The 27254-nt window shown below is 47.3% G+C and overlaps 1 protein-coding gene across 8 annotated transcripts in view; it reads right to left on the reverse strand.

Annotated features, from left to right (window-relative positions):
- stk31 (serine/threonine kinase 31) overlaps positions 1 to 27254 on the reverse strand; it is a 187929-nt gene that overhangs the window by 15920 nt on the left and 144755 nt on the right. For all 8 annotated transcript variants that reach the window (XM_070880935.1, XM_070880934.1, XM_070880941.1 and 5 more), the window contains 2 exons: positions 6734 to 6859; positions 6579 to 6647 (listed from right to left, as the gene is read on the reverse strand). In XM_070880935.1, coding sequence (XP_070737036.1) covers positions 6579 to 6647; positions 6734 to 6859 — 195 coding nt within the window. The remainder of the gene's footprint in view (positions 1 to 6578; positions 6648 to 6733; positions 6860 to 27254) is intronic.

Raw genomic sequence — 27254 nt, forward strand, 5'->3', positions numbered from 1 at the left:
CATTCTTCCTGCATCTAACCTGTGCAATCCCGTCAGAATTGTATATGTTTCTATGAGATCCCCTCTCATTCTTCTAAATTCCAGTGAATATAAGTCTAGTCTATCCAGTCTTTCTTCATATGACAGTCCTGCCATCCTGGAATCAATCTGGTGAACCTTCGCTGCACTCCCTCAATAGCAAGAATGTCCTTCCTCAGATTAGGAGACCAAAACTGTACACAATATTCAAGGTGTGACCTCACCAAGGCCCTGTACAACTGCAGTAAGACCTCCCTGCTCCTATAGTGTTGTACTCACAAGTGTTTCCACATCACGCAAAATAACAGTATCCCCCCTTCACAGACAGTACAAGAGAAAAGGATTGTAACAGAGACAGAGATGGGGGAGAGTGCTAAGTGAGAGATCGGAGAGATCGAGGCAGGACGGTGAGACACAGAAAGACTTACACAGTATCTGTCCCAATTGACCTGTGAGGTCCGGTTTTATCCTGAAAGTTCCCATTGGGGAGACAGAAGATACAGTCCCCTCTCTCACTGATATTGTACCACATACAGACACATTATTAATCCCACACTGCGGGACATGTCAGAGAGTGAGAGAAACAAGGTCCCACATTTAACCCTCGCTTGCCTGTTGTACTCCCTGTAATCTTGCAGCTCACATACAACCCGTTTGTCCCATCGGAATCAGTATGAACTGTTCTGGTCGTATGTTTTTGCTGTAAAACTAATATGTTATATTCCGTCTTAAACTCTGATTAAACACAATGGGCCAAACATTGGCCATGACTTGCATCAATTTTTTTGGAGTAAGTTGTTTTTTCTGGCATAAGTTAAAAAATGCCATTTCCTCCCCCAAAATTTGCTCCAGAGTAAGTCAGTTAGATACGATTTTTTTTTAGGTCTTTTTTTTTTCCAAAAGGGGGTGTTCCCAGACACTTCCGACAGTTTTAGACATTTATGCCACTTTAGCTAGCAAAAACTTACTCCAAATCCACTTAGGTCAGTGTATGTGGCCAGCTCTGAAAAACCTTGCGGGTAGTGAAGAAAAAGCAGCGCACATTCGGCAGACATTAGGTCAGGGATAGGGGAGGGAAGGGAACTGGAGAGGATCTCAACAACCAAGCATCAAACATTGCAAGGAAAAGCTCAAACAATTAAAATACTAATAAAAATGAAGTCAATCCTACCGGAGAAATGTGAGCTGCTGGCCACAATGTCACAGGGTTGGGGGGGCAGCCAGAGAGAGAGATGCTGGTATACAAAACACTCTTTCCCACCCACCACCCCCCCATACAATTTCTCTCTCCCCCCGGCCCCCCCATACACTCTTTCCCTCCTTCCCTCCCCAAAATTCTCCTCCTCCCCTTCCCCCCCATCCCAAAACTCTCCTCCTCCCCTCCCCCCCCCAATCAAAAGTCTCAAGCACAGCCACTAAATAAAAAATAGAACTGAAGTCCTACCTCGCCCGGGAAGTCAGCGGGCCGGCCGACTGATGTGGGAGGTCACTTGGCCGGGGATAGGGTGCGGCGAGATTGGATGCTCCTTCGGCCTGGGATAGGGGCTGCGAGCATCGGGTCCTGCTCACAGCCCACAGGATGTGCCGGGAGGGCAGGAGCATGCATGCAGCTTTCACTGAGGAGGCGCGCAGTGCCGGCAGCGTTTCTGCACTGGCCTGTTGCTCCGCCCCCTCCCTTCAGTCTCCACGCCACGCCATGACTCCGGGGACTCCGAAGAGCGGCCAGGATGGGGCCCCTTTTTTCTGGCGCCCTTTCCAGCGCGCAAAGTTGGAGCGCTTCAGGTCAGTACACCGAAAAAACAGCTTGGACAATGTTGCGTCCAATATACCTACCAGATTGGTTTACAGTTGATCCTGATCATTCGTGACCAGAGGTAGCTTTAAACTTGACTATTCCCAAAGATATTGCCAATAAAGTGCATTAAGTCTTGCATAGGGAATCACTCCGCAGAGTGCTAAATGAGCTAGTAAGTCTCTATTGATAAGTATTTCTTTCCAGTGGCTGTATGAAGCATGTGTTGTATTTGTAGCAACCCAAACATTAAATGGAATTTTAGAAAAGCATGAATTTCAGGTGCTGAAACTGAGAGTTCAAGTGAGATGTATTTAGCTCCCCCCCTCCCCCCACCGCCTCAAAATTAAGCTCTGTAGCCCTTTTATTAAAACAGCCAATATTAATTTCCAAAATGCACATACTGGCCCGGATTTTACAGTCAGCAGCAAAGGAATGGCACCCACTGTTAATCTCGCAGACAGCTGTCCACAGACTTTTTGCTGGCTTTTGAGCGGCAACTTGCTGTCATCAAGCTTCTGATCCAGTGCGGTGTTCTCTACGGGGGATCTGTGGCATGTGTGAGCAGGTCAAGCAACAGCAAGGCTCCTCAACCTCTTTAGATTGAAGTATCCTCACTGACACACGCAGGCCCTAATCTTTGCTGGGGCAGGTTTTGTAAGCGGGTTTTGTTTGGGAAACCTGAAAAACTGGGTTTCTCCACGTACTGTGGAGTTTGACTCCACAACATGTATTTTCTTTTTCAAGGAGGTTCCTCACCCAGAAGCCAGCCTGACTGACAGGCTTAGCTCCCTGTCGGGTGGGGAACACTCTTGAGGAGGCCGCAAGCCAGGAGCAGGTAGGGTGTCTACAGTCGGGTTAGTGGGAATGTCTGCATCTTGGGTTGGGGTGGGGTGGAGGGGGAGGGGGGGGAAGGAGAGAGATGTCCAATGGGGGTCAGGGAAGCAGGTAAGCTTTGTATGCTAAGAGGAAACATCCCTGTTCCTCTTGGTCCACAGGCAGTGTTATAAAGGCACTTATCTGTTCCTCAAAGCAGTCCTTACCTCCCTTTAGCTGCCAGGTTAAACCTGGAAGATAGGTTAAATATGAGGCCGTAGCCTCATTTTGGGTAATATCTAAATGGCCAACCTACCTTGTGGGAACGGGTTGGTTGCCCACCCCTAAAAATGGAAGTGGGCAGGTTGGAGTCAGATTTAAGATTGTTAAAATACTGCCCAACCCCAACCCACCTGTTTTTTGTGGTTAAAATACCCCAGCAGAGTCTAAACTAGGAAGTATAAATTAGATCTAATTCAATATAAAATCATGTACAGAAAGCAAAATAGAGAGGGAAAGAAAGATGGGGTTGAGAGAGATGAAAGAGACAGAAAGGAAATGTTTTTTTTTAATCTCCAATACTAATTAAATTCTGAAGGAATGAAACTCCATACTTGTAAAGTAAAATTTTATGGGCTAGAAAGTTTGTTTGGCAGTAATTATAACCTATCACGCCGTTAAAAATTCACTTACACCCCAACGCACCAGCTCAAACCTTTTCTGCCGTGTTTAGTGGGTAACCAGTGGGTAAATACTACAACTTCAAGCCCTTCATGTATTTTAATGCCAAATCTCTTGTCGATATACTGTTATAGCGCAGCCTATGCAGGAGCAGAGTGACTCAGACAGTATGGGCTCTGGAAATTGCTGTCCGATTTACATTTTAATAACGGTGGGCGCTGATAGCATCACCTTTACTCTCAACACAAAATCCCAGCCACTAAGTTTCAAAAGATTTTTCATCTAAATACAGCAAGAGATGAATACATATGTGCAAGGCATTATGGGTAAACTAATTATTTGGGGTAAACCATTTCGCGCAAAAATCACATTGACCATATATTCAAAATGTCTTCTGTGTTACTATGGCACAATCCCCAAAAGTCCACACTGAAGCATTCCCTGCAAGTGGATGCTGCCAGGTTTCAGGCCACAGCTGACTTACTGTCACTGCATGTGGCAGTCCTATGCTGCAGCGTCGTCTGGTGCCAGAGCCTGCAGAACGGTGCAGCCAGTCAAGCAATGCTGGTTCTTGATCATGCTGGCATGCCCACCAGCATAAGAGTTAGTCCCATAGTGGTGCCACCAGGGTCTGCTGGGACAGCTTCATTAAGAGGAGCCACCACCATCGCAATGCCAAAGCAAAGTACGCTCACCTCTCTGCAGGTACAGGGCTGAGAATGTCCATGGAATAGCATGGAGCATCTCTCGGGCCTGATCTGCTTGTCATCCCTGAGTAGGAGCTCCTCTTCTTCCAAGCACCTTAGCTCCGAAGATCTCTATTGGCAAACTTACTGGTGCTAGTAAGAGGGCTGAGAGCAAAAAATAATTAATGATAACTGGCACAATGGCTCATGAAAGACTAAGGGCTCAATTTTCCCCAGTGATTTGTGCCTTTTTTTGGAGCAGGCTGCTTTTTTGGCCTAAGTTAAAAAGCCACAGTTTTCCCAATCAATTTGTACCAACTCAGTTAGTTACGATTTTTTTAGGTGCGTTTTTTTTTCAGCCAAAGGGGGCGTAACCTTCCACCCGCACCAATTCTGGTCATTTAGGCAAGTTTGGCCAGCTGAGAGTTATCCAGTTCTGTTTAGGCCAGCATATGTGGCCTCTGCAGAAAAACCTTCTGGAGAGTTAAAGAAATCGGCGCAGGTAAGGAAATCGGCGCAGGTAAGTGCAGCAGATGCCAAACAGCAGCAGCAGGAAAGATAAGAGAGGGGGAGAGAGAGGTGGGGGGGGGGGGGGGGGGAAAGAGAGAGAGAGGTGAGGGGGAGGGGAGCGAGTGTGGGGGTGAGAGAGGGGATGAGGGAAGCCTTTCGGGTGTAGTTAGGTGCGGGGACTGGGAGGGAGGAGGCTATTCGGCCTGGGTTGGGGCGGGGAGCGGACTGGGTGGCCACTCAGCAAGGTCTAGGAGCAGGGGAGCGGACCAGCAAGGCACTCGGGGCCAGGGAGCAGACCGGCAAGGCACTCGGGGCCAGGGAGCAGACCGGCAAGGCACTCGGGGCCAGGGAGCAGACCGGCAAGGCACTCGGGGCCAGGGAGCAGACCGGCAAGGCACTCGGGGCCAGGGAGCAGACCGGCAAGGCACTCGGGGCCAGGGAGCAGACCGGCAAGGCACTCGGGGCCAGGGTCGGGCCAGGGAGCAGACCGGCAAGGCACTCGGGGCCAGGGAGCAGACCGGCAAGGCACTCGGGGCCAGGGTCGGGCCAGGGAGCAGACCGGCAAGGCACTCGGGGCCAGGGAGCAGACCGGCAAGGCACTCGGGGCCAGGGAGCAGACCGGCAAGGCACTCGGGGCCAGGGAGCAGACCGGCAAGGCACTCGGGGCCAGGGTCGGGCTGGGGAGCAGCCCGGCAAGCCCTTCGGCCAGGGCTAGGGGCGGGGAACTGGCAAGGTACTCAGGGCCAGGGAGCGGACAGGCAAGCCCTTCGGCCAGGGCTAGGGGACCTGGACCAAGGCACTCGGGACTGGGCGGGGGGGGGGGGCGGTGGACAGGGACCTGGATCGTCAAAGCACTTGGGACTAGGGACCAGCAAGGCACTCAGGGCTGGGAGTGGGGGAGCTGGAGCTGGAGCTGGACCGGCAAAGGGCTCGGGGCGGGCTAGGCAAGCAGACCGGCAAGCCCTTCGGCAGGGCTAGGGGCGGGGAACGGAACCAGCTTTAATAATTGGAGGCAAGTTGCTGCAATACATTTTAATGTGTTGTTAAGTTGATGCAATGTGTTTTAATATATTGGGAGCTGGCTATATGTTTCACTTTGCAACCTCAGCTTGTATTATGTCCCTGGTTACCGTTGGCAACCTGATCTTTTTGGCGCAGAAAAAGGCTCACCCCCAAAACTAAAGGACAGGTTAGGTCACGCCAAAATAAAGAAATCCAACGGGGAAAACTTGGAACATTTTTTTTTGCCGCGCTTCGGCCCCCAAAAAACGGGTGTAACTCTGCAAGTACGCCAAAAAAAAAGCTTTGGGGAAAATTGAGCCCTAAGTGCCAGCTGAAAAAAAATTACAAGTACCCAGATAAGGCACTCCTAACTGCTCTTTAAAAGCCCTCCTGACCAAAGGTCGGTCTCCAAGCCTCCTTCCGGTCAGGTTTCCTAGGCAATCTCTGAACTTTGCCTCCACCACACCTGTGGGCCAGAAAATGGAGTAGTGGTCTTCTCTACCACCTTTTGAAAACCTTGATGAAACTCCTGCTCGCTTAGTACAAAAGCTTCCAAAACCTGCTCAAAGCCCAACTACAGAACGGAGTGAGGCCAAGACTAGGCAACAATCAGCAGAACTGGTTTCTGCCAGAAGTCACGCTTTCATATGCCCAGTCTGCACCCAAAATGGCAGACGGATACTAAAATCAACCCTAGGCGTGTTCAGCGAGATCCTGTACATTTTCCAATGACTCAGTAAATTGGCTAATTTTCTTCCATTCCAGCTAAGTAAATTGCATTCTCAGGGTGTGCAAGTTTAAAAACCACAGGTTCACACAATTTTGTTAATGGATTGAAAATGATGATGGAAATAAACATTTATCCCATTTTGACAAGAGGAAAGTTTCACCACTACTTCTGATCATGATGCACTGTAGAGCGTTCAAAGAACAACAGATTTTGCAACTTGAAATCAAATTGGAAATAATAGCTTCATAGAACTAAACTTGCTTTTAGCTTCAGCTCTTGAAGACTGTAAATGTAAAAAAGTTATGAAATGAAACCAAATCTTATTAGCTACAAATTTGCTTACCATACTTAGGTCACTAAAATCTGGAGTTCCATCAGTGTTTACCTTGAAGTCTTTCTTCGGGAAATTCAGCTGCAAAAGTATAAAAAATATAGTTTCAAATTTAAGCATTTTAACATCCCATTAATTCATTACATTCGATGTAAATTAGAACATACCCACAAAAGCAGGCATCCATAAGCAAAAACATCAGTTGCAGGGGCAGCAGATTGGCCACTTCTGACTTCTGGAGCTACAAGATCCAGCTTATCAGCTACCATCCAGCTGGCAATATTACGCTGATCCTACGTGCACAAAAAAGTGGTTACACTCATGGACTAGGCACTTCATTCTTCACAACAGATTTATTTATTTGCTGTGCTAAGTGAAGTTTATACAATTTTCAATCTATAGCGACTCAATAGTTCCTTATTGGTGAATCTTAGACATCTATTAACCTGTTCATAGTGGCAAATGGGAGTCAAATTGGTCAGAAATTGGATTTTTTGCCACAACAAAGAACCAAAATTGGCCATTTCTGAACTGGCTCCAGAACAACAAATTTCACCAGATGTATGTTGAGAGACACATTATAAATAGGTAGATGCACTAAATTATTAAATTCCCAGTGCTATAGCAGATAACATCCTGATTGTCACCATTTCCACTTTGCCCATTGCCAACATACTAAGTCCAAATTATAGGACGTCACAGCACAGAAGCAGGCTAGTCTGTGCTGGCATTTTCCTCTGCATGAGTCATCTTGTCTAATTCCACTCTCCTGCTGGTTTCCCATATCATAGACCTTCACAGAAAGAGGCCATTTGGCCCAGAGTGCACGCTCTGGCTTTCTCAAAGAGCTATCCCACTTGATTCCATTTCCATGCTTTTTCCTCGTAGAAATACAGCTGCCAAATGTGATGAAAATAAGTGTGATAAGAGGAACTGCTTGCTATATGCAAGACACACACTATGTACAACCTGTGGGAAATTGACTAGAGAGTCAAGACCAAGTGCTGGCTCAGGTAAAGCTGGACCAGGACCTGGAAAGATAATTCAGTCCACAATTAAATTCTATCCTTGTTTATATAATTACATTGTTAAGTTTCTATGTTCACATTTATAATGAAAACTGCCTAATTATACCCACTCCTAGTGGTAGCGATGCAGGGCTTTCACATGTGGTGGGTGAGGATGTAATTATGGTAGACAAGTTTACATAGACAATTTCTATTCTAAATGTAGACACAGGAATCTATATTTTAAAACATTTCATAAGGCACAAGATTATTTATTACACACACACACAGTATGTCATGTTGCATTGCTCGTGATAAGCAAGAGAAGTGACTGGTTTATAATAGGGGTGTTCAGGTCATGTAAGGGATGACATTAGAACCACTAATTTACAGTAACTCAATAAATCAATCTTTTAAAAAATTAAATTGTATACTTGATTTTTACTGGTGCTTCGGGGACTGAATTTCACAACTCTGACCACTACTCTGAAAACCAAATGAGCAGCCTTTGTTTCCCATCTATTTCTTTACCTCTGTATTTAAATTTTAAAACTGAGAATCACATGAAGACGGTATGCAAGATACATCAATTGGAGTTATGGCCCCAAGTTTCGTCCCGCGGCGAAAACGGCGCACCTCCGAGCTGGGCGCCTGTTTTTCGCGCCGAAAACTGTGCTTAAAAAAAAACTCCCATATTCTCGAGCTCCTTGGAGCTCGATGTCTGCTTGGCGCAGCGCGCTCTTTGCAGCAGGGGGCGGAGCCTAACACTCGCGCCGATTTTCTAAGTAGCAGGGGGCGGGTACAATTTAAATTAGCCTTCGCGGTGCCGGCAACCCTGCGCATGCGCGTTGGAGCGTGCGCGCATGCGCGCATGCGCAGTCTCACACAAACATTGGCACTCGGCCATTTTTAAAAGGACTGCAGAAAAAGTGAAGATTTGTTTCTTGGACCCCTGCAACGGCTTGTAATTTAATTTTTTTGATATTTCTGTGTGAGGGAGTGCTTTTAGCATCACTGCTGAATAAATCACCTGCTGAAATCAGTGAGTTCAGCTTTTCACTGCTAAACTTGCAGAACCGGTGCTGCATTGGTGCATGCAAATTAAGTACGTGGTGTTGACAATGCGGTACCCATTCTGCAAATTTAAATATAAAACTGTCGATGTGGCTGCCTCTGCCTGTCCAAATGGCCTCAGTCCCCCTCACAACTCAAAGGCTGCTGCTGTATCTTCGGCTGCCGTCGAGCCACTGACGCCGCCCCTAAAGCGTGGCTGAATGGCCTCAAGCACCATAAAGAGCTGCGTGTGTCAGGTGTTGATTCTTCGGCTGCCGGCCAGCCACTGACGCTGCTGATATCCTATGGCCAAATGGCCTCACATCCGTCCGCTGCTGATTCTTTGGCTGCCAGCCAGCCACTGACGCCACCCCTAAAGCGTGGCCGAATGGCCTCAAGAACCTTAATGAGCTGAGTGTGTCCTGCGTTGATTCTTCGTCTGCCGGCCAGCCACTGACGCCGCCGATATCTCATGGCCAAATGGCCTCGGGTCCATCCGGTGTTGCTTCTTCGCGGCTAGCCACGAAGAGAATGAAGGCCTGCCTCAAGCACCGCAGCTCAGCTCAAAGCTTGCTGCCGCTGCCGTCGAGACACTGACGCCACACCCCTGCCTGTCTCCAACATGAAAGGCTTGCCTGAAGCACAGCAGCTCGAAGGCTGATGCTATTTCACACAGGTAGGAACATGGTTTATTTAATCTTTTCTTTGCTTATAAATTTTTATTCAGGTTGGATTTATTTGTATAATATTTGTATAAGTATAACTAAGGATTGATTGTAGAATTTAATGACTTCCCTTCACCCCCCCTCCCCCCCCACCTCGTTCCCTACGCCTAATTTGTAACCTACGCCTGATTTTCTAAAGTGTAGACAAGGTTTTTTCGAGCGTACAAAAATCTTTACTTGCTCCATTCTAAGTTAGTTTGGAGTAAGTTTTCACTGCCGAAACTTTGAAAACAGGCGTAAGTGGCCGGACATGCCCCCTTTTGAAAAAAAAATTCTGTTCCAAAGTGAAACTGTTCTAACTGACTAGAACTGGAGCAAACTAAATGGTGAGAATTCCGATTTCTAAGATACTCCGTTCTACACCAGTTGCTCCTAAAAATCAGGAGCAAATCATGTGGAAACTTGGGGCCATAGTTATATATCTAATATTTAGCAGGGAGGGGAAAATGAGTTAGGTTGCACTTGGGTGTCTTAGACTTTGGTTTCACTGGAGATGCTACTGGTGTTTGGCAGAATTGGGGCGAGTGTCCTTGAATTTAATAGTACTGTATTATGCCAGATCTAAGAACTTCCCTTGCTGCCAGTGTGGAAGGAAAATCTGACATTTAGCCCAACTGGGAGTGAAATGTGATATTTTGCACATTGGGGGTGTCTGTCAGCAGTGAGCACAAGGCAAGGCCCCGAGAGAACACTCAGTGTGAATATCCCATGTTTGGCAGCACTGGGGTGTGACTTTCCAAGTGATCTCCGTAAACATCAAATTTGATGTTTTCTGATTTCCTTACACATGCATCTGTGTGTCTGTCTTTGTGTCTCTCTCTTTCTCACAGCTGTAAGACAATGTAAACATTCTAATTAGTATCAATAAAACACAGGCAATGATCAGAACTTCATTGTTCGATTAAAATTGGAAAAGTAATCTCTCTTTGTCACTCTCAGTAACTGACAGTTGTTAGTGTAAGGGATACTTATGTTTTCTAACTGCCAACATAATGTAGGTAATAATGAGATAATTTGAGGATTTTTAGATCCAAAATGAACTTCTGTTTCATTTTAAAATGAATTCAAAATTAAGCTGAGGAAATATACTATATCTGAAAACCTGCAATCCCATTCTACCGCTGTAACAATGGTGGAATGGGACATCCAATGTGCAAGAGACAATGGGGGTGAAATTCGATTAAACTCAAAAATGTGCGAAAGGATCGCGATGTGTGATTAGCCCGCGCCTATTGAAAGGAATTCAGGCATCACGTAAAACTTGTGCTGCCTGCTACTTTGCATTATTGCAGCGCACAGCCCAGTGTGGAATGTACTGCTGACAGACTGTGCGCTCATGAGTGGGCCAAAGTTCGCGAGACTAGCTTTACTTAGCTAGCCTTGCCTCTTAATAGCAGCCTGCACCTCTTCCGATGAAGAAAAATGCTAAAACTGCTTCAGCACAAATCCAGATAGCTTAACAGGCCAGGGGAAGGGCACCCGGGGTTCTGGACGCAGCACTCGAGGCCTTTGTACAGGGGGATGAACACTGAAAAAGAAGTCTTTTACATACAGGGGGGCCAGAAGGCCCTCCAGAAAGAAGGATGAGGGACCAGATCCCGGCCCAAAAGTGACTGTCTGGGTTGCCTCCTTCCTTCCATGGTGTCCTCCTCCCTCTGCGAACAGCATATCCTCATTGCTGCCTCTGCATGTCATGCTGCGCCCCCAGGACTGGGAGCAAGTGGTGTTCTCAGAGTCCTCCTTTCAAGAGCCAAAACCTTGCAAATGTCCAGCAGTACTCCCTGCACACTAACAACTCGGGGTAGCAGCTCCCTAGAGAGCTCCCCTGCTAAACAGCTCCTCAGCCCTCAACCTTCCCCCTCCCACTGTCTAAACTTCCCCAAGCCCCAGCCCTAGTCCTAATAGACCCCAATAGGGGGTCTTAAAGTCTTAAATCCCCACCCTAACCCCAACCCCGCGAATCCCAAAAGTTCGGGCCTACCTCAGGCCTTCCGCCACACCGCACATCGGCGACTCCTGGCTGGATCTCCTAAAGCGACTCGACGTGACCTGGACCTCCCGGCTGGACCTCCTGCGGCGACTCGGGCCTCCCGGCTGGACGTCCTGCAGCGGCTGGACGACTTGACGTGACCTGGACCTCCCGGCTGGACCTCCTGCGTTGACTGAGCAGCTGGACCTGGCTAGCTGGCCTCCACCTCCTCCCCCTGGACCTCTCTTTCCCCACTGATGGCCTGGCCTGGCCTCCTTTCCTCCCCCAGCACGTGGTGAGTATAATGGCTGTGACCCTCCCTGTCCCCCCATTCTGAACCCCAGTGCACCGCTGGCCCCCCCAATGCCTGCCCCCAAACAAACCTTGGGCCACCTACCACCAAGGGCGCTACCCAGTGCCGAGCCTGAGGCTAACACCTCGCCGTAGGCAATTAGGCCCATACAGCAGTGCCTGGTCTCCAGTCGTCCTGGACCCCCTTGCCACTGGACCAAAACCTCGCTCAGCTAAGCCCGTGTGGTAGCCGGTGTGCAACGATCATCCCACGTTAAAAGAAATCACGCACAGGCATCTTTCACTCCTCTAACATGAAGTTCGGGACCTAGAACGACAATCCCAACAGTGACAGACCGGAACGCCGCATCACCATAATTGCCCGGGAAATTAGACGCTTTGATATTGACATCGCAGCCCTAAGTGAGACCCGGTGGGCAGGGGAAGGCCAGCTCAAGAAACAAGGTGGAGGTTACATCTTCTTCTGGAAAGGGAAACCAGAGGCAGAACGCCGCCTCAACGGAGTCAGCTTCGCCATCAAAAACGAGTTGGTCGACCGCCTCAAAGACTCCCCCTGCGGGCCTCATGTCGCTTCGACTCACCCTATCCTGGAACCAGTGCACCAGTCATCAGTGCTTACGCCCCAACACTTGATGCAACAAATGAAGCCAAAGAGGGTTTTTTACTCCAACCTTGAAAAATCCCTGACCTGCATCCCCGCGGGCGACAAACTGATCCTCCTCGGCGACTTCAACGCCTGGGTCAGCAGGGACACAGACCTCTGAGGAGGCGTGATTTGTAGAGAGGTGTTAGGGAAAGCCAACTCCAGCGGTATCCTACTCCTGACAAAATGTCTAGAGCATGAACTTGTCATCACCAACACCTTGTTCCGACAGAGGGATAAATACAAGGCATCGTGGTGTTGTAGAGAGTCGAAAGATATATATAGACTTAGGCATTAGGCACCTGCTGGATATTTAGAACTCACATAAGCTTAAATGGACACACACATAAAATGGCTGCCCAGGCATTATGGGAAATCAGGTAGTCAAACTGTGAACTGTTGAACGTTCACTGACCGAGCAATAACCCTGTGAGGCCCACTGTAGGAATGCCTGGGAAGACAGAGATAAGAAGGAAACCATCTCCTGTGAACAAGGCCATGAAACCAATTATTTCAGGAAGAAAGATAAGAGGGAAACCATTTGCTGTAAACAAGGCTATATACCAATTATTTCTCCCAGATGAAAGAACTAGGGAGAGAACCTATAAAGCCATCAATCAGCCCAAGCTGACAAAAGACGAACACATGGTTCCTGAGACATAAGGGGAATTCTATTGGGTTAAAATAACCTATATGTAATCTATAATCATTGTGATTGGCTTGTGTCCAGCCGTGATGGGCTGTGTAGCTGTAGTAAAATGTTTTGTAACTGTTGTGAAACATATAAAGGTGCATGTAATCCTTTGTTCTGTGAAGAGAAACCTGGATACGGTCCTGAGTTTTTCCTTCCCGCTGAGCGTAATAAAAGCTGCTTCAGCATTGGAACCGACCCTGAGTGTTGAGTGATTCTTCTAAGAAAACACTAACGCTAACAGTGGCAACACCCTCACTCCAAGCACTGGCACCTGTTCGATTATGTCATCGTCCCGAACCAGGGATCGCAAGGATGTGCGCATCACTCATGCCATGACAGGAGCTGACGACTGCTGGATGGACCACCACCTAATCAGATCCATTACTGACATCAACATAGCCCCAAAGGGGGCAGCAGATGCAGTGTCGCAAAAATGCCGGGGCACTTAAGGACCCAGCTAAGAGAGCCCTTAACAGTCAGCGTCTCACAGCTAACCTGGCGTGCCTTGATGATCCCGAGACGCAGAATGCGCGCAGCTCTTGGTCTGCCCTCCAGACCTCCATAACCAGTGTCTGCAAGGAGACGCTCGGTCACTCAACCAGGAAACACCAGGACTGGTTTGATGAGAATGATCAGGAGATTCAAGAACTAATAGATTGCAAGCGCAGGGCATTTCTGAGCCTTAAACAGCAATCCAACTTGGGAGCAGCAAAACAGCATTATAGACGGCTAAAGGCTAAGGTCCAACAAAAAACCTGGGACCTAAAGAACAGGTGGTGGATGGAGAAAGCACAGGAGATACAGCAACTGGCCGATAGCCATGATGTGTGCGAGGATTCTTCACCAGTCAAGGCCACATATGGACCAAACTCCCAAGGCCCCACCCCACTCCTGGCCAAGAACAGGGAAACACTCATCAAGGACACCGAGGCAGTCAGAGCCCGCTGGAAGGAACACTTCGAAGATCTCCTCAACCGAGACTCTGTCTTTGACTCGAATGTTCTCGACTCCATTCTGCAGCATGCTACCCGCCACCACCTCAGTGAGACCCCAACACTGCATGAGGTAGAAAAGGCCATAAGACAGCTAAAAAAACAACAAGGCTATGGGAGCGGATAGAATCCCTGCTGAGGCACTGAAGTATGGCGGAGAGGCACTACTGACGCGAATACACAACCTCATCTCTCTCATCTGGAAGGAGGAGAGCATGCTGGGAGATCTCAGAAATGCAGTGATCATGACCATCTTTAAAAAAGGGGACAAGTCCGACTGCGGCAACTACAGAGGAATCTCCCTGCTATCAGCCACTGGGAAAGTCATCGCTAGAGTCCTCCTCAACCGTCTTCTCCCCGTGGCCAAGGAGCTCCTCCCGGAGTAGCAGTGCGGATTTCGTCCCCTCCGGGGCACAACGGACATGATTTTTGCAGCACGACAGCTGCAGGAAAAATGCAGAGAACAGCACCAGCCCTTATACAAGGCCTTGTTCGACCTTACAAAGGCCTTTGACACTGTCAATCGCGAGGGTCTATGGAGCGTCCTCCTCTGTTTCGGATGCCTCCAAAGGTACGTCACCATATTCCGCCTGCTCCACGACGACATGCAAGCCATGATCCTTATCAACGGATCCATCACAGACCCAATTTATGTCCGGACCGGGGTCAAGCAGGGCTCCGTCATTGACCCAACCTTCTTCTCAATCTTCCTCGCTGCCATGCTCCACTTCACAGTTGTTAAGCTCCCCACTGGAGTGGAGCTAAACTAGAGAACCAGTGGGAAGCTGTTCAACCTTCGCCGTCTCCAGGCCAGGTCCAAGACCACTCCAACCTGTGTCGTCGAGCTACAGTACGCGGACGACGCCTGCGTCTGTGCACACACAGAGGCTGAACTCCAGGACATAGTCGACGTATTTACCGAGGCGTATGAAAGCATGGGCCTTACACTAAACATTAGTAAGACAAAGGTCCTACACCAGCCTGTCCTCGCCGCACAGCACTGCCCCCCGCCAAACATCAAGATCCACGGCGTGGCCCTGGACAACGTGGACCACTTCCCCTATCTCGGGGGCCTCCTATCAACAAGAGCAGGCATTGATGATGAAATCCAACACCTCCTCCAGTGCGCCAGAGCAGCCTTCGGCCGCATGAGAAAAAGAGTGTTTGAAGATCAGTCCCTCAAAACCGTCACCAAGCTCATGGTCTATAGGGCCGTAGTAATACCCGCCCTCCTGTATGGCTCAGAGATGTGGTCCATGTACAGTAGACACCTCAAGTTGCTGGAGAAATACCACCAGCGATGTCGCCGCAAGATCCTGCAAATCCCCTGGAGGACAGACGCACAAACATTAGCGTCCTCATCCAGGCCAACATCCCCAGCATTGAAGCACTGACCACACTTGATCAGCTCCGCTGGGCAGGCCACATAGTTCGCATGCCAGACACGAGACTCCCAAAGCAAGCGCTCTACTCGGAACTCGTCCATGGCAAACGAGCCAAAGACGGGCAGAGGAAACGTTACATGGACACCCCCAAAGCCTCCCGGATAAAGTGCGACATCCCCACTGACCCCTGGGAGTCCCTGGCCATAGACCGCCCTAAGTGGAAGAAGTGCATTCGGGAGGGCGCTGAGCTCCTCGAGTATCGTCGCCGAGAGTATGCAGAAATCAAGCGTAGGCAGTGGAGGGAGCGTGCGACAAACCAGGCTCCCTGCCCACCCTTTCCCTCAACGACTATCTGTCCCACCTGTGACAGAAAATGTGGTTGTCGTACTGGACTGTACAGCCACCTAAGAACTCATGCTAAGAGTGGAAGCAAGTCTTCCTCTATCCCGAGGGACTGCCTATGATGATGTCTCAAAAAAGCAGGACGGCAGCGTGGTCATTGCTTGCGTTCGCTAGAAAAATGGTAATGAAGCAGATCCTGACATCATGTTGTTTTGATGCACAACCTGCTATTTTGGACATCACCACTCGAATGTGCTCTCTCTCCAAAGCACACACTGCTGCATGACGGACTCGCCAACAGCACTATTTAAAGGGACACGTGCAACTTTGATACAAGTTTCGATTTTTGTTCTTGTATTGGTTCCTGTATAGCTTTTTTGAGTAGTGGCCAACCCGCCTTCCTTGAGAAAATTCTGTCCAGAGAAGCTATTTCCGTTGGTTGAGGATTCTAGGACTAAGGGGCATAGTCTAAAAATTAGAGCCAGATCTTACAGGAGTGATATTAGAAAACACTTCTACACACAAAGGGTGGTAGAAGTTTGGAACTCTCTTCCGCAAACAGCAATTGATGCGAGATTAATTGTTCATTTTAAATCGAAGGTGAATAGTTTTTTTGTTAACCAAAGGTATTAAGGGATATAGGCCAAAGGCGGGTATATGGAGTTAGGTTGCAGATCAGCCATGACCTCACTGAATGGTGGAACAGGCTCGAGGAGCTCAATAGCCTACTTCTGTTTCTATGCCCCCAAGGGGCAAGAGCTCCACTTGGCAAAAAAAAGTCATGGACAAAAAAGGGTTGGGCCAACTTAAAATTAAAAGAAAAAGCATACAAAAATGGAAAAAAATAGCATAGACCTTAGCAACTGGGAGAAACACAAAGAACAAAAGGTGAGAAAATAGATAGCAAGAGCTACAAAGGAAGAAATACAAAAATAAATTTGTAAGGGAGATCAAAATCAACAACTTTTTTCACATTATTATTAGGAAAATGAGGATTGCCAGGAACAATGCGGTCCCCTTGAAAACTGGTAACGGGAATATTGCAAATTAAAATAAGGAAATGTTGACATGATGAATAATTACTTTGCGTTAGTATTTATAGTAGAGAAAGAGGGTGGCATGTCAGACATCCCAAGGAAACTAATATTGAGTCAGGGACAGGGCCTCAACATAATTAACTTGGCAAAATAACAGTAATGAAGAAAATAATGACACGAAAGGGTCACAGATGGTTTCTGTTGTGTATGGAGAAAGAGTCAGACTGAACACTGTGAGCTCAAAGTAAAGTGTGACCCTAGTCTTTTATTGCAGGTCTCCAGAGTGCCTCTCCAACCTGTGAAGCCTTCTTAAATACCTGTACTCAAGGGATTATGGGATTCCTTAGGACTCTGGGGACTGAGCCTTCTGGTGGCTGTACAGAGTAAATACAAGTCCACATATATAAGTTTCCATTCCCAGGGATATAAATGAAGTAGGTAAGAACATTGCAGATGCTCTAACTATAATCTTCCAAAGTTTTTTCGATTCAGGTACCATTGTTTTAGATTGTAAAATTGCACATCACTCCGCTATTTAAGAAAGGTAAGAGAAGGAAACCAGGGAATTATAAACATCTGTTGTGGGGAAATTGCTAGAGTCTATAATTAAGAACAAGGTGACTGAACACCTCAAAACTTTTCAGTTGATTAGAGTGAGCCAGCATGGATTTGTGAAAGCTAGGTCATGCCTGACAAACCTGACTGAATTTTTTGAAGAGGTGACTAAAGTAGTGGATGTCATTTATATGAATTTCCAGAAGGCATTTGATAAAGTCCCACATAAGAGACTAGCATCTAAGGTAGAAGCCGACAGAACCGTGGGAAAATTGTTGACCTGGTTGGAAAGTTGGCTGAGCCCGGAGACAAAGAGTAGGGATAATGTCATTTTTCATGGTTTTATGGTATAAAATTGGCAGGCACAAATATCTTGGAACAAACTGAGTAGAGGTTGGACATCTCTGGTCCAGGACTCTATGGTCCAGAAACATCCGTGGTATAGTTGGGCCTGAGGACACGGACACACGCACGCACACACAGTAGCCCAGGCAGGAGATTTGGAAAAGCATAATGTAGTCAAGCAAAGTCAGCATGGTTTTATGAAAGGGAAATCATGTTTGACAAATCTGCTGGAGTTCTTTGAGGATGTAAAAGGTTACTGCTCATGATAAGTGCTCAAGGGGTTGGGGGGGGGGGCGTAATATATTGGCATGAATAGAGGATTGGCTAACTAACAGAAAACAGAGAATCGGGATAAATGGATCATTTTCCAGTTGGTGAATGGTAACGAGTGGGGTGTCGCAGGGATCGCTGCTGGAACCTCAACTATTTACAACCTGTATTAATCACTTGGATGAAGGGACCGAGTGTAATGTAGCCAAGTTTGCTGATGATACAAAGATGGGTGGGAAAGCAAGTTGTGAGGAGGACACAAAAAAATCTGCAAAGGGATATAGACAGGCTAAGTGAGCAGACAAACATTTGGCAGATGGAATGTAATGTGGGAAAGTGTGAGGTTATCCACTTTGGCAGGAAAAATAAAAAAGCAAATTATTATTTAAATGGAGAGAGATTACAAAATGCTACAGTATAGAGGGACCCTGGGTCCTTGTGCATGAAACACAAAAAGTTACCATGCAGGTACAGCAAGTAATCAGGAAGGTAAATGGAATGTTGGCCTTTATTGCAAGGGGGATGGAGTATAAAAACAGGGAAGTCCTGCTACAACTGTACAGGATATTGGTGAGGCCACACCTAGAGTACTGTGTACAGTTTTGGTCTCCTTATTTAGGGTTCGAGTTTCAGACCCCCACTAGAACGGCGCACATTGGAGAGGTTGGTCTAATTTGTAGAACTGAAAAAGTGGCAAATACTTACCTCGCGATTCTCCGATATCTGTAGGGCCGTTTCCAGCTCGGCGCGGCACAACAGGAGGTGGAGCTACAGCCCTGCGCCAAAAACAGTGCCGGCAGCTGCGCACGTGAGCAGTGGAGGCTGCATGCATGCGCAGTAGCTCCTGGCCCTCCCAGCGGGTCCTGTCTCCGGGTGACGACCCTATCCCTGGCCGAGGGGATGTCTCCCTATCCCGGGCCGAGTGGCCTGACAGCCCTTATCTCTTCCGCGGCGGCCCGCATGGTATCTCCGGGGGGCGGGTCCCGCCCGAAGTCCTCGGCGGCAGGGCCCGCCCGCCTGGCATCTCTTGGGGGGGCCCGTCCCAGCAGACTGTTAGAGGGCTCCCGATGCTGCAATAGGCAAGTAGAAACTTTTAATTTTGTATTTACTGATTGATTTTTTTTTTCATTTTTTATTTAATGTTTTTTGATTGATTTATTGATGTATTGATTTATTTATCATTTATTATTGATGATGGCTCTTTATTTATAAAAGTGAAATGTTTAATGCTTGTAAAATCCCCTAACTTTCCTTCCCCCCCCCATCTCTCATTCCCTATGCCTAATTTATAAAGTGTCGGCAAGGTTTTTCTGAGCATACAAAAATCTACACTTCTAAGTTAGTTTGGAGCAAGTTTTCACTGCCTAAACTTGCAAAACAGGCATAAGTGGCTGATAGCGGCCCCTTTTGAAAAAAAAACTGTTCTAAAATGAAACTATTCTAACTCACTAGAATTGAAGCAAACTAAATGTCGAGAATTGCAATTTCTAAGATACTCCATTCTAAACTAGTTGCTCCAAAAAAAATAGGAGTAACTCGAGCCGATCCTTGAGCCCATTATGAGGGATCATAATCATCAACATAGGCGGTCCCTCGAACAAGGATGACTTGCTTCCACATGAGTTCACAAATGTTTCAATGAAGGACCCGATGTTCCAGTCCTAAACTGCAATTGAAGGAGTGGAAGATGTCTGTATGTGGATTTTTTTTTAAACGTGTGGTGACCGTTGCACATCAGCCAGCACACGGGCTTGACAGAGTCTTTATCCAGTGGCAAGGGTTAACCAGGATGACTGGAGACCTGCTCTGCTGCACGGATCTAGTGCGCACACATTTCGCAGTGTGGGCAGGCCCGTGCTGCCCCAGGGCCCTGGGCTCTTCTGGGCCCCGTATCCTCATGATATACTTGCATTGGAGGCAGTTCAGAGAAGGTTCACTAGGTTGATTCCGGAGATGAAGGTGTTGACTTATGAAGAAAGGTTCAGCAATACTTATTGGAGTTCAGAAAAATGGGGTCAAGGTTCGGGGCGCGCCTAGAACAGCGCAGCCCCGACATCGACGCCCGTTTTTCGCGCTCAAAAGCACGTCAAAAATTTACGGAGGAATTCTCGGCCTCCCTGCAGGTTCCTTGGAGCTCGGCGCAACGCACAGAGATCAGCGGGGAGCGGAGCCACAGCGTCGCGCCGATTCTGAAAGTGCGGTGGAGGGGGGTGCTAACTCAGATCTGAGGTACGCGCAGTAGGTTACAACCATTGGCGCTCGCCCATTTTTAAAGGAACTTGAAGAAAAGTGCTGATTTGTTTTGTGGAGCTCTGGAAAGACTTGGGATTGAATCTTGGTGATTTTTTGTGCCTGAAGGAGTGCTTTTAGCGGCAATGTTAAAGAAATCACCTGCTGAAATCAGTGAGTGCTGCTTTTTGCTGCTAAACTTCCAGAACAAGTGCTGCATCGGTGCATGCAAAATAAGGACTGTGTGCTTTGAAAAAAATCAGAGTGTCAATTCAATACAGCAATGGAACAACGTCCACCAAGAACATAGAATTTCTTGCATGAGGAAGTGGAGATATCAGTTATCATTGAGCAGAGATGGCAGGAGCTGGATACCAGCAACAGAGGTTGCATAAAAGTGCCACCTAAAGAAATGAAGAAACGTTGGAACCAATTTGCAGAAGATTACCGCGCAGTGGTGCATACCTTGAGATCTGGAAGCCAATGTAAAAATACATGGCATGACCTTGGTCAAGTAGTTAGTGTAAGTAATATTTTAATTTTTTTTTAATATAATCATAATTGTAATGTGACTATCTGTATGTCCCACCCTGCAAAAAGACGCACTCTGTAAAAAGTTATATTTTACTCTTTGCAAAAGAAATTGGCCCACAACAAAAGTGAAGCAACTCGAACAGGAGGAGGCATGCCCAATCTGCATCCACTGACACCCTTGGGACAGAGGGTAGCTGCTATGATGAGTCGTACATGGAGAAAAACAATCAGTACAGCACAAGCTGGGCCCGCACACGAGGAAGAGGATAAGTCCTGAAAATGCATCGTGGCCCTTTAAATCAACCTGCTGCCTGGCCGGCTATGTGTGAAAGTATTCATGCCACCCATCCTGCCCCCTCCTTTGCTGTTAAACATTTGACTGTTCTGATATATTTTGCAGAACATAATGATGACGCCAACCCTGAAGATCCAGAACAAGAACCAGTAGAACCAGACGCGGACGATCCAGACTGGATGCTGGCGGCGATGACTGAAATGTCTACCGGGGAGACCTTCCAAATTAATGTTTATGAGCCCACATTAAGGTTAAGGGGCATCGGAGTTTCAATCCCTTGCATAGGTTCTGGTTCCACCTTCCATGGTTTTGATTCTGCCTTTGCTGGTCCCAGTGGTGCTGTTTACACCCATTCACCCACCATCCCAGCCCACGGCTCGCACTCGAGTGGTGCCAGATGAAAGACCCAGGGCCGCACCATCCCAGCCCGCGCCTCCCACTCTAGTGCTGCCGTCTGGAACACCAAGCGTCCCACCGTCCCAGCCCGCGCCTCCCACTCTAGTGCTTCCGTCTGGAACACCAAGCGTCCCACCGTCCCAGCCCGCGCTTCCCACTCTAGTGCTTCCGTCTGGAACACTGAGCGTCCCACCGTCCCAGCCCGCGCCTCCCACTCTAGTGCTTCCATCTGGAACACTGAGCGTCCCACCATCCCAGCCCGCACCTCCCACTCTAGTGCTTCCGTCTGGAACACTGAGCGTCCCACCGTCCCAGCCCGCGCCTCCCACTCTAGTGCTTCCATCTGGAACACCGAGCGTCCCACCATCCCAGCCCGCACCTCCCACTCTAGTACTGCTGTCTAGAACACCAAGCGTCCCAGCCCGCGCCTCTCACTCTAGTACTTCCATCTGGAACACCAAGCGTCCCAGCCCGTGCCTCCCACTCTAGTACTGCTGTCTGGAACACTGAGCGTCCCACCATCCCAGCCCGCGCCTCTCAGTGTAGTGGTGCTGCGAGGCACACCCAGTCAGAGGAGAAGGAGATTGGAGACACGCTCTCCTGAGATGCTGCGTGCAACAGATGCGGTTCAGGTTGTGGCATTGGCTATGGAGACCAATGAGCTTACCCGATCACTCATCGGCAGCGTCAGTGCAGTGGGTGAAGAGGTGACGGGACTGACGGGAGAAATAGCAGTAATGACACGGGAAATTAGGGAGGGAATGCCCGAGGGAGTGCAATCGACCTCACAAGCCATCAGGGAGGGCGTGCAAGTGACGGCACAGGCTATCAGGGAGGTAGCTGCCGCAATAAGGGCACACAGCCCGGCCAATCAAATGACACCCCATGAAGAAGTGAACATTCAGAGATGTGGATGAGAGATGGTTGCAGCCTTTCTTTGCTGCTTTTGTTCTTGTTCTTGATGTAGCTGTGGTAGCTTTTTTCAAAATGAAATTGTTTTGTAAGTTTTGTAACTTTACAACTTATAAGTGATCTTAGGGTTTTGAAGTGATCTCAGTGTAAATGCTCTCACATTTTGTAACTTATTTAATTTTGCACCTACAAAGTGATCTTGAAGTTTAAGTGATCTTAAGAGTATAAAATTTTTCACATTGAAATTGTTTTGTAACTTTACAAGTTTATAAGTGATCTTAAAGTTTTTAAGTGATCTTTAAGAATCAAATTAAAAAGTTTGATACAACAAATATTTTAGTACAGTGACGTTAACTTTTCAATAAAATATTTTTTCATTAAAACTGAATCATGCTCCATTAACACAACACAACATAGGAACAACTCCAAAAAATAAACATGTCCATGTGCAACAGTTGTTGCAGAGCCCTCAGGCATCAGTAATTGAAGTGTTCACGGATGAGCTGCTGGCACAGGGCTCAAGCAATCGTTAAAGGAGCACGATGGACGGCCCTCCTCCGACCTCGTGCTCCGGCATCAGGCACTTGCATGCTTTCCTGATCGTCGTCATCATCCTCATCCTGCTCTTCCAAATTACTATCATCAGGCACTGGCCCCTCATGTGGGTCTTCTCATTCCACTACCAGCTCCTGCTGCCTCATGATGGCTAAGTTATGCAGCATGCAGCACACAACAGTGAAGTATCTGACAATCTGAGGAGAGTATAGCAACTGTCCTCCAGAATGGTCCTGTCCTCCAGAATGGTCCAGTCTTCAGAATCGCTGTTTCAATGTGCAAATGATCCTCTCAATGATGCTGCGCGTCGCAATGTGCGACATGTTGTATTGACGGTCAGCTTCTGTCCGTGTCACGCGTAGGGGCGTCATGAGCCAGGTGGCCAGGCTGTACCCTTTGTCTCCCAGTAGCCAGCTCTGCCCTTCTGGCTGCTGCTCAAACATGTCAGATATTACGCTATCGCGTAGGATGAACGCATCATGGGTGCTGCCAGGGTATCTCGCATCGACTGACATGCGCTGCTTGTCGTCACACACGAGCTGTACATTGATGGAGTGGAAATCTTTTCTATTTCTGTGCTGCTCGGAATCCTCCACAGGTACTCGCAAGGCAATGTGGGTAGAATCAATGCAGCCCTGTACTTTTGGGAAACCAGCAATTCTGAAGAAGCCCACAGCCCTGTCATGGATCGCTTGTGCAGTCATTGGGAACTTGAAGTCATTCCTTCGCGCATACAGTGCAGCCGTGGCCTGGTAAACGTAGGCATGTATTGCACGTTGAGAAATGGCGCACACATCTCCAGTTGTAGCCTGAAACGATCCTGAGGCATAGAAGGCAAGTGCAGCTGTTGCCTTCACTGCAACAGACAAGGCAGTCGGCGTTCTGCTTCTGGGCTGCAAATCTGCTCTCAGCATATCACAGATCTCAACGACAACTTCTCTGCGGAAACGCAGCCTTTTGACACAATCAGCCTCACTCATGTCCAGGTATGAGCGCCTGGCTCGATATTGCTGACGTGGGTAAGGTCTCCTGCCCATCAGCCTACTGGCTATGACGTTCCTGGTGCGGTGAACTCTAATCAATTCTCTCCTATGCAGTGAATTGCTGGCGAACCATTGCATAATCCGTGGTGTTGATAATGCAGCACCCATACTTGAATTACAAATTTAACTTTTAAATTGGCTGGCTCTCCCTCCCGGTGCTTTGCACGCCTACCCTGTCTCCTGGCCGAACAGCCTGCAGCCTATAAAAATAAATTCACAGCTGTGGAGGCTGCTGCGTTGCCTGTGTGTGTAGCCCCAACCGTGTTCCTCCCCTTTCTCCTAGCCAAATGGCCTCAGCCTCCTCTGCAGCTCGAAGGCTGCTTGCTGCCTCTTCGCCTATCGTTGTGCCACTGACGCATCAGTCTCCTACATGAAAGGCCTGCCTGAAGCACCGCAGCTTGAAGGCTGCTGCTGCTTCACACAGGTAGGAATATTCAATATTTTTTATTTGGTTTATTTATAATTTTTTTATTCAGGATGGCTCTTTATTTGTACAAGTGAGACTGTTGAATGCTTGTAAAATTTAATTACTTCCCTTTCCCCCCGCCCCTGCCAACCCCCAATTTCTAAAAGTGTAAGCAAGGTTTTTCTGAGCACACAAAAATCTACACTTACTCCATTCTAAGTTAGTTTGGAGTAAGATTTTACTGCCTAAACTTGCAAAACAGGCGTAAGTGGCCGGACATGCCCCCTTTTGAAAAAAAATCTGTTCTAAAATGAAACTGTTCTAAATGACTAGAACTGGGGCAAATTAAATGTCAAGAATTGCAATTTCTAAGATACTTCATTCTAAACTAGTTGCTCCAAAAAAATAGGTGCAACTCAGGCTGAAACTTGACCCCAAAGAGAGGTGATCTTATTGAAATATATAAAATACCGAGAGGGCTCGACAGGGTAGATGCAGAGAGGAGGTTTCCACTTGTGGGGGAATCTAGAACTAGGGGACATAGTTTAAGAATCAGGGGTCGCCCATTTAGAATTGAGATGAGGAGAAATTTCTTTCAGAGGGTCGTAAATCTGTGGAATCTCTGCCTCAGAGAGCTGTGGAGGCTGCGACATTGAATAAATTTAAGGTGGAGATGGACAGATTTTTGAACGATAAGGGAGTGAAGGGTAATAGGGAGCGGGCAGGGAAGTGAAACTGAGCCCAACAGCAGATCAGCCATGATCTTATGAAAGGGCAGAGCAAGCTTGAGAGGCCGAATGACCAACTTCTACTCCTATTGCTTATGTTCTTATGACCTCCCGTGGTCTGGAAAATTCCGTGTTTCGGCACCAGTCAGGTCCCGAGGATACCATACCACAGGAGGTCCAACCTGTATTTTGATTGGTTTGGTTTGTCTTTTTTTTTAAACCAGGTAGGCATTCTGCTTATAATTAGAGTTCTGATTTGTTGCTCTTGTATAATACAATTTTGAGCCAATCGGGTGAAACACCTGCACTTATATAGCGGCTTTAATGCAAAAGACATCAGAAAATGCTTCACAGTTAAGTGCATGGAAAACATGTGTGATCCTGGAAATGAGACATTTGGAGAGGTAATCAAAAGTAAGGACAAAAACATATGTTTTGCGAGCAGCTCGAGTTAAAATTACTAAGTTATAAGAAGGACGAAATTTTTTTTCACCCAAAAGAAATACATTACCATGGAAGGTCTTTAAAGCAGGCAATGCAAATGGTTTCAATTGACAATTAGGTACTTTTTGGAAAAAGGAATCGAGGGATAAGGCAAAATATACTGATATATTTTTTAAAAAGGGACACGCTTGTTAAATATTTTGTTCTCCTAAACTGCTCGAATCAAACGCAACGTAAACTTCAGGAGCATTGTCTCATCTTCCTTTGGACGCACTATAACTTTAGCTTCAAGAAATTCAGACCTTGGCTATCTTCCTCTTGGATTCTCTCAATGTCATTCACATTTTGAGGTTTTACTTTCCATTTTGGAAGTCACATGCAATTCGTGCTCTAGTCTTTCTTGCCTTTTCCTTGAAATACCGAATCCAAACCAGCCCTCCCCATTTGACTTGACTTTTGTATAGCATACAAGACTTTAAACGTCTTTCCTGTGACATTGATACATTCTTATACTCATTAGCCGAATCTTTTGCAAAAGTAATTAGTAGATCTGAATTTGTAATCTTCTAATTTCTTCTGTGTTATTTATTTTTTCTTATACATGTCCTGACTTATTGTGTTCAGTCTTAGTAAAGAGACGTCTCCAGCTTAACTGTGCTAGTTCTGATGAAGAGTTACACCAACACGGTTTTCTATTATGGTGTTAATTAACCTCCTATGAATTTTACATTTTCTGAATTTATTTCATCCACTTAGGATGATGACTGGCACAGTGAAATTCAAAACGGGGTGGTTTGTGGTACAGAAAAATCAAGGAAAGGGTCAAAACGAAACACTTTATAAATGAGCTAAAACTATTTATAAAATAGCATAGGAAATAAAAGAATATCAGGCTGGATTTGGGGGGGGGGGGGGTTTGGATTTCAGGGCATTAATCGTGGCAAGGCGTTAAAGTTAGCACCTGAAAATAATTTGCGCCTTCGACTGCAAGTTTCGGCAAAAAAATAAGTTGGAGGAGCATTGGCATTAAGTCAGGCATTGCACAATGGGCTTTGTGCACCCGAGCCGCCATTTTGCACACGTGCAGTTTATTTTATTTTTTTCCCGGTCGCAAATGCTAATGCAGCTTCCTGCGTGCATGCGCATATAAACCGACCCACTTCAGCCACTTCTGCAGAGATGGAGGAGCAGGAGGAAAGGCAGCATGCCAGGCGCTCCAGCAATGAGGCAAGTGAGGCCTTAGTAAACACAGTGGAGGGGAGGTGGTCCTCACTCCATCTTGCTGGGGGAGCTAGACCACTCCCACCTGTTTTTAAGTGGCTGTGGAAGGACATTGCTCAGGAGGTGTCTACTGCAGACAATGTGCCCAGAACATCTACTGTGTCGAAAAAAAGTTCAACGACCTCACTAGAATGGTCAGGATGAGCACCATTTGCATTTATGTAGGCCTCCCTGACTTCTAACATGAATCTCACACACTATGTGAAGTTTTTCATACATATGATCCCTCTCAACAGTATGTGGGGTAGTTTTCACAATGCATAAGAAAGATGAATGCTTACTTCTGCACCTGCTGGCTTCTAATGATCTATGTACATGAACTCGATAATTTCCATCCTTCCTCACAATACACTCCCACTGGTGCTATGCCTTTCAGAAAGATCACCCACAGTCCCCATGTTACATTCCTCTAACATAAGAACATAAGAAATAGGAGCAGGATTAGGCCATTTGGCCCCTCGAGCCTGCTCCTGCCATTTAATAAGATCATGGCTGATCTGATCATGGACTCAGCTCCACTTCCCTGCCCACTCCCA

This window comes from Pristiophorus japonicus, chromosome 5, assembly GCF_044704955.1.
Source record: "Pristiophorus japonicus isolate sPriJap1 chromosome 5, sPriJap1.hap1, whole genome shotgun sequence".
NCBI classification, from domain to species: Eukaryota; Metazoa; Chordata; class Chondrichthyes; family Pristiophoridae; genus Pristiophorus; species Pristiophorus japonicus.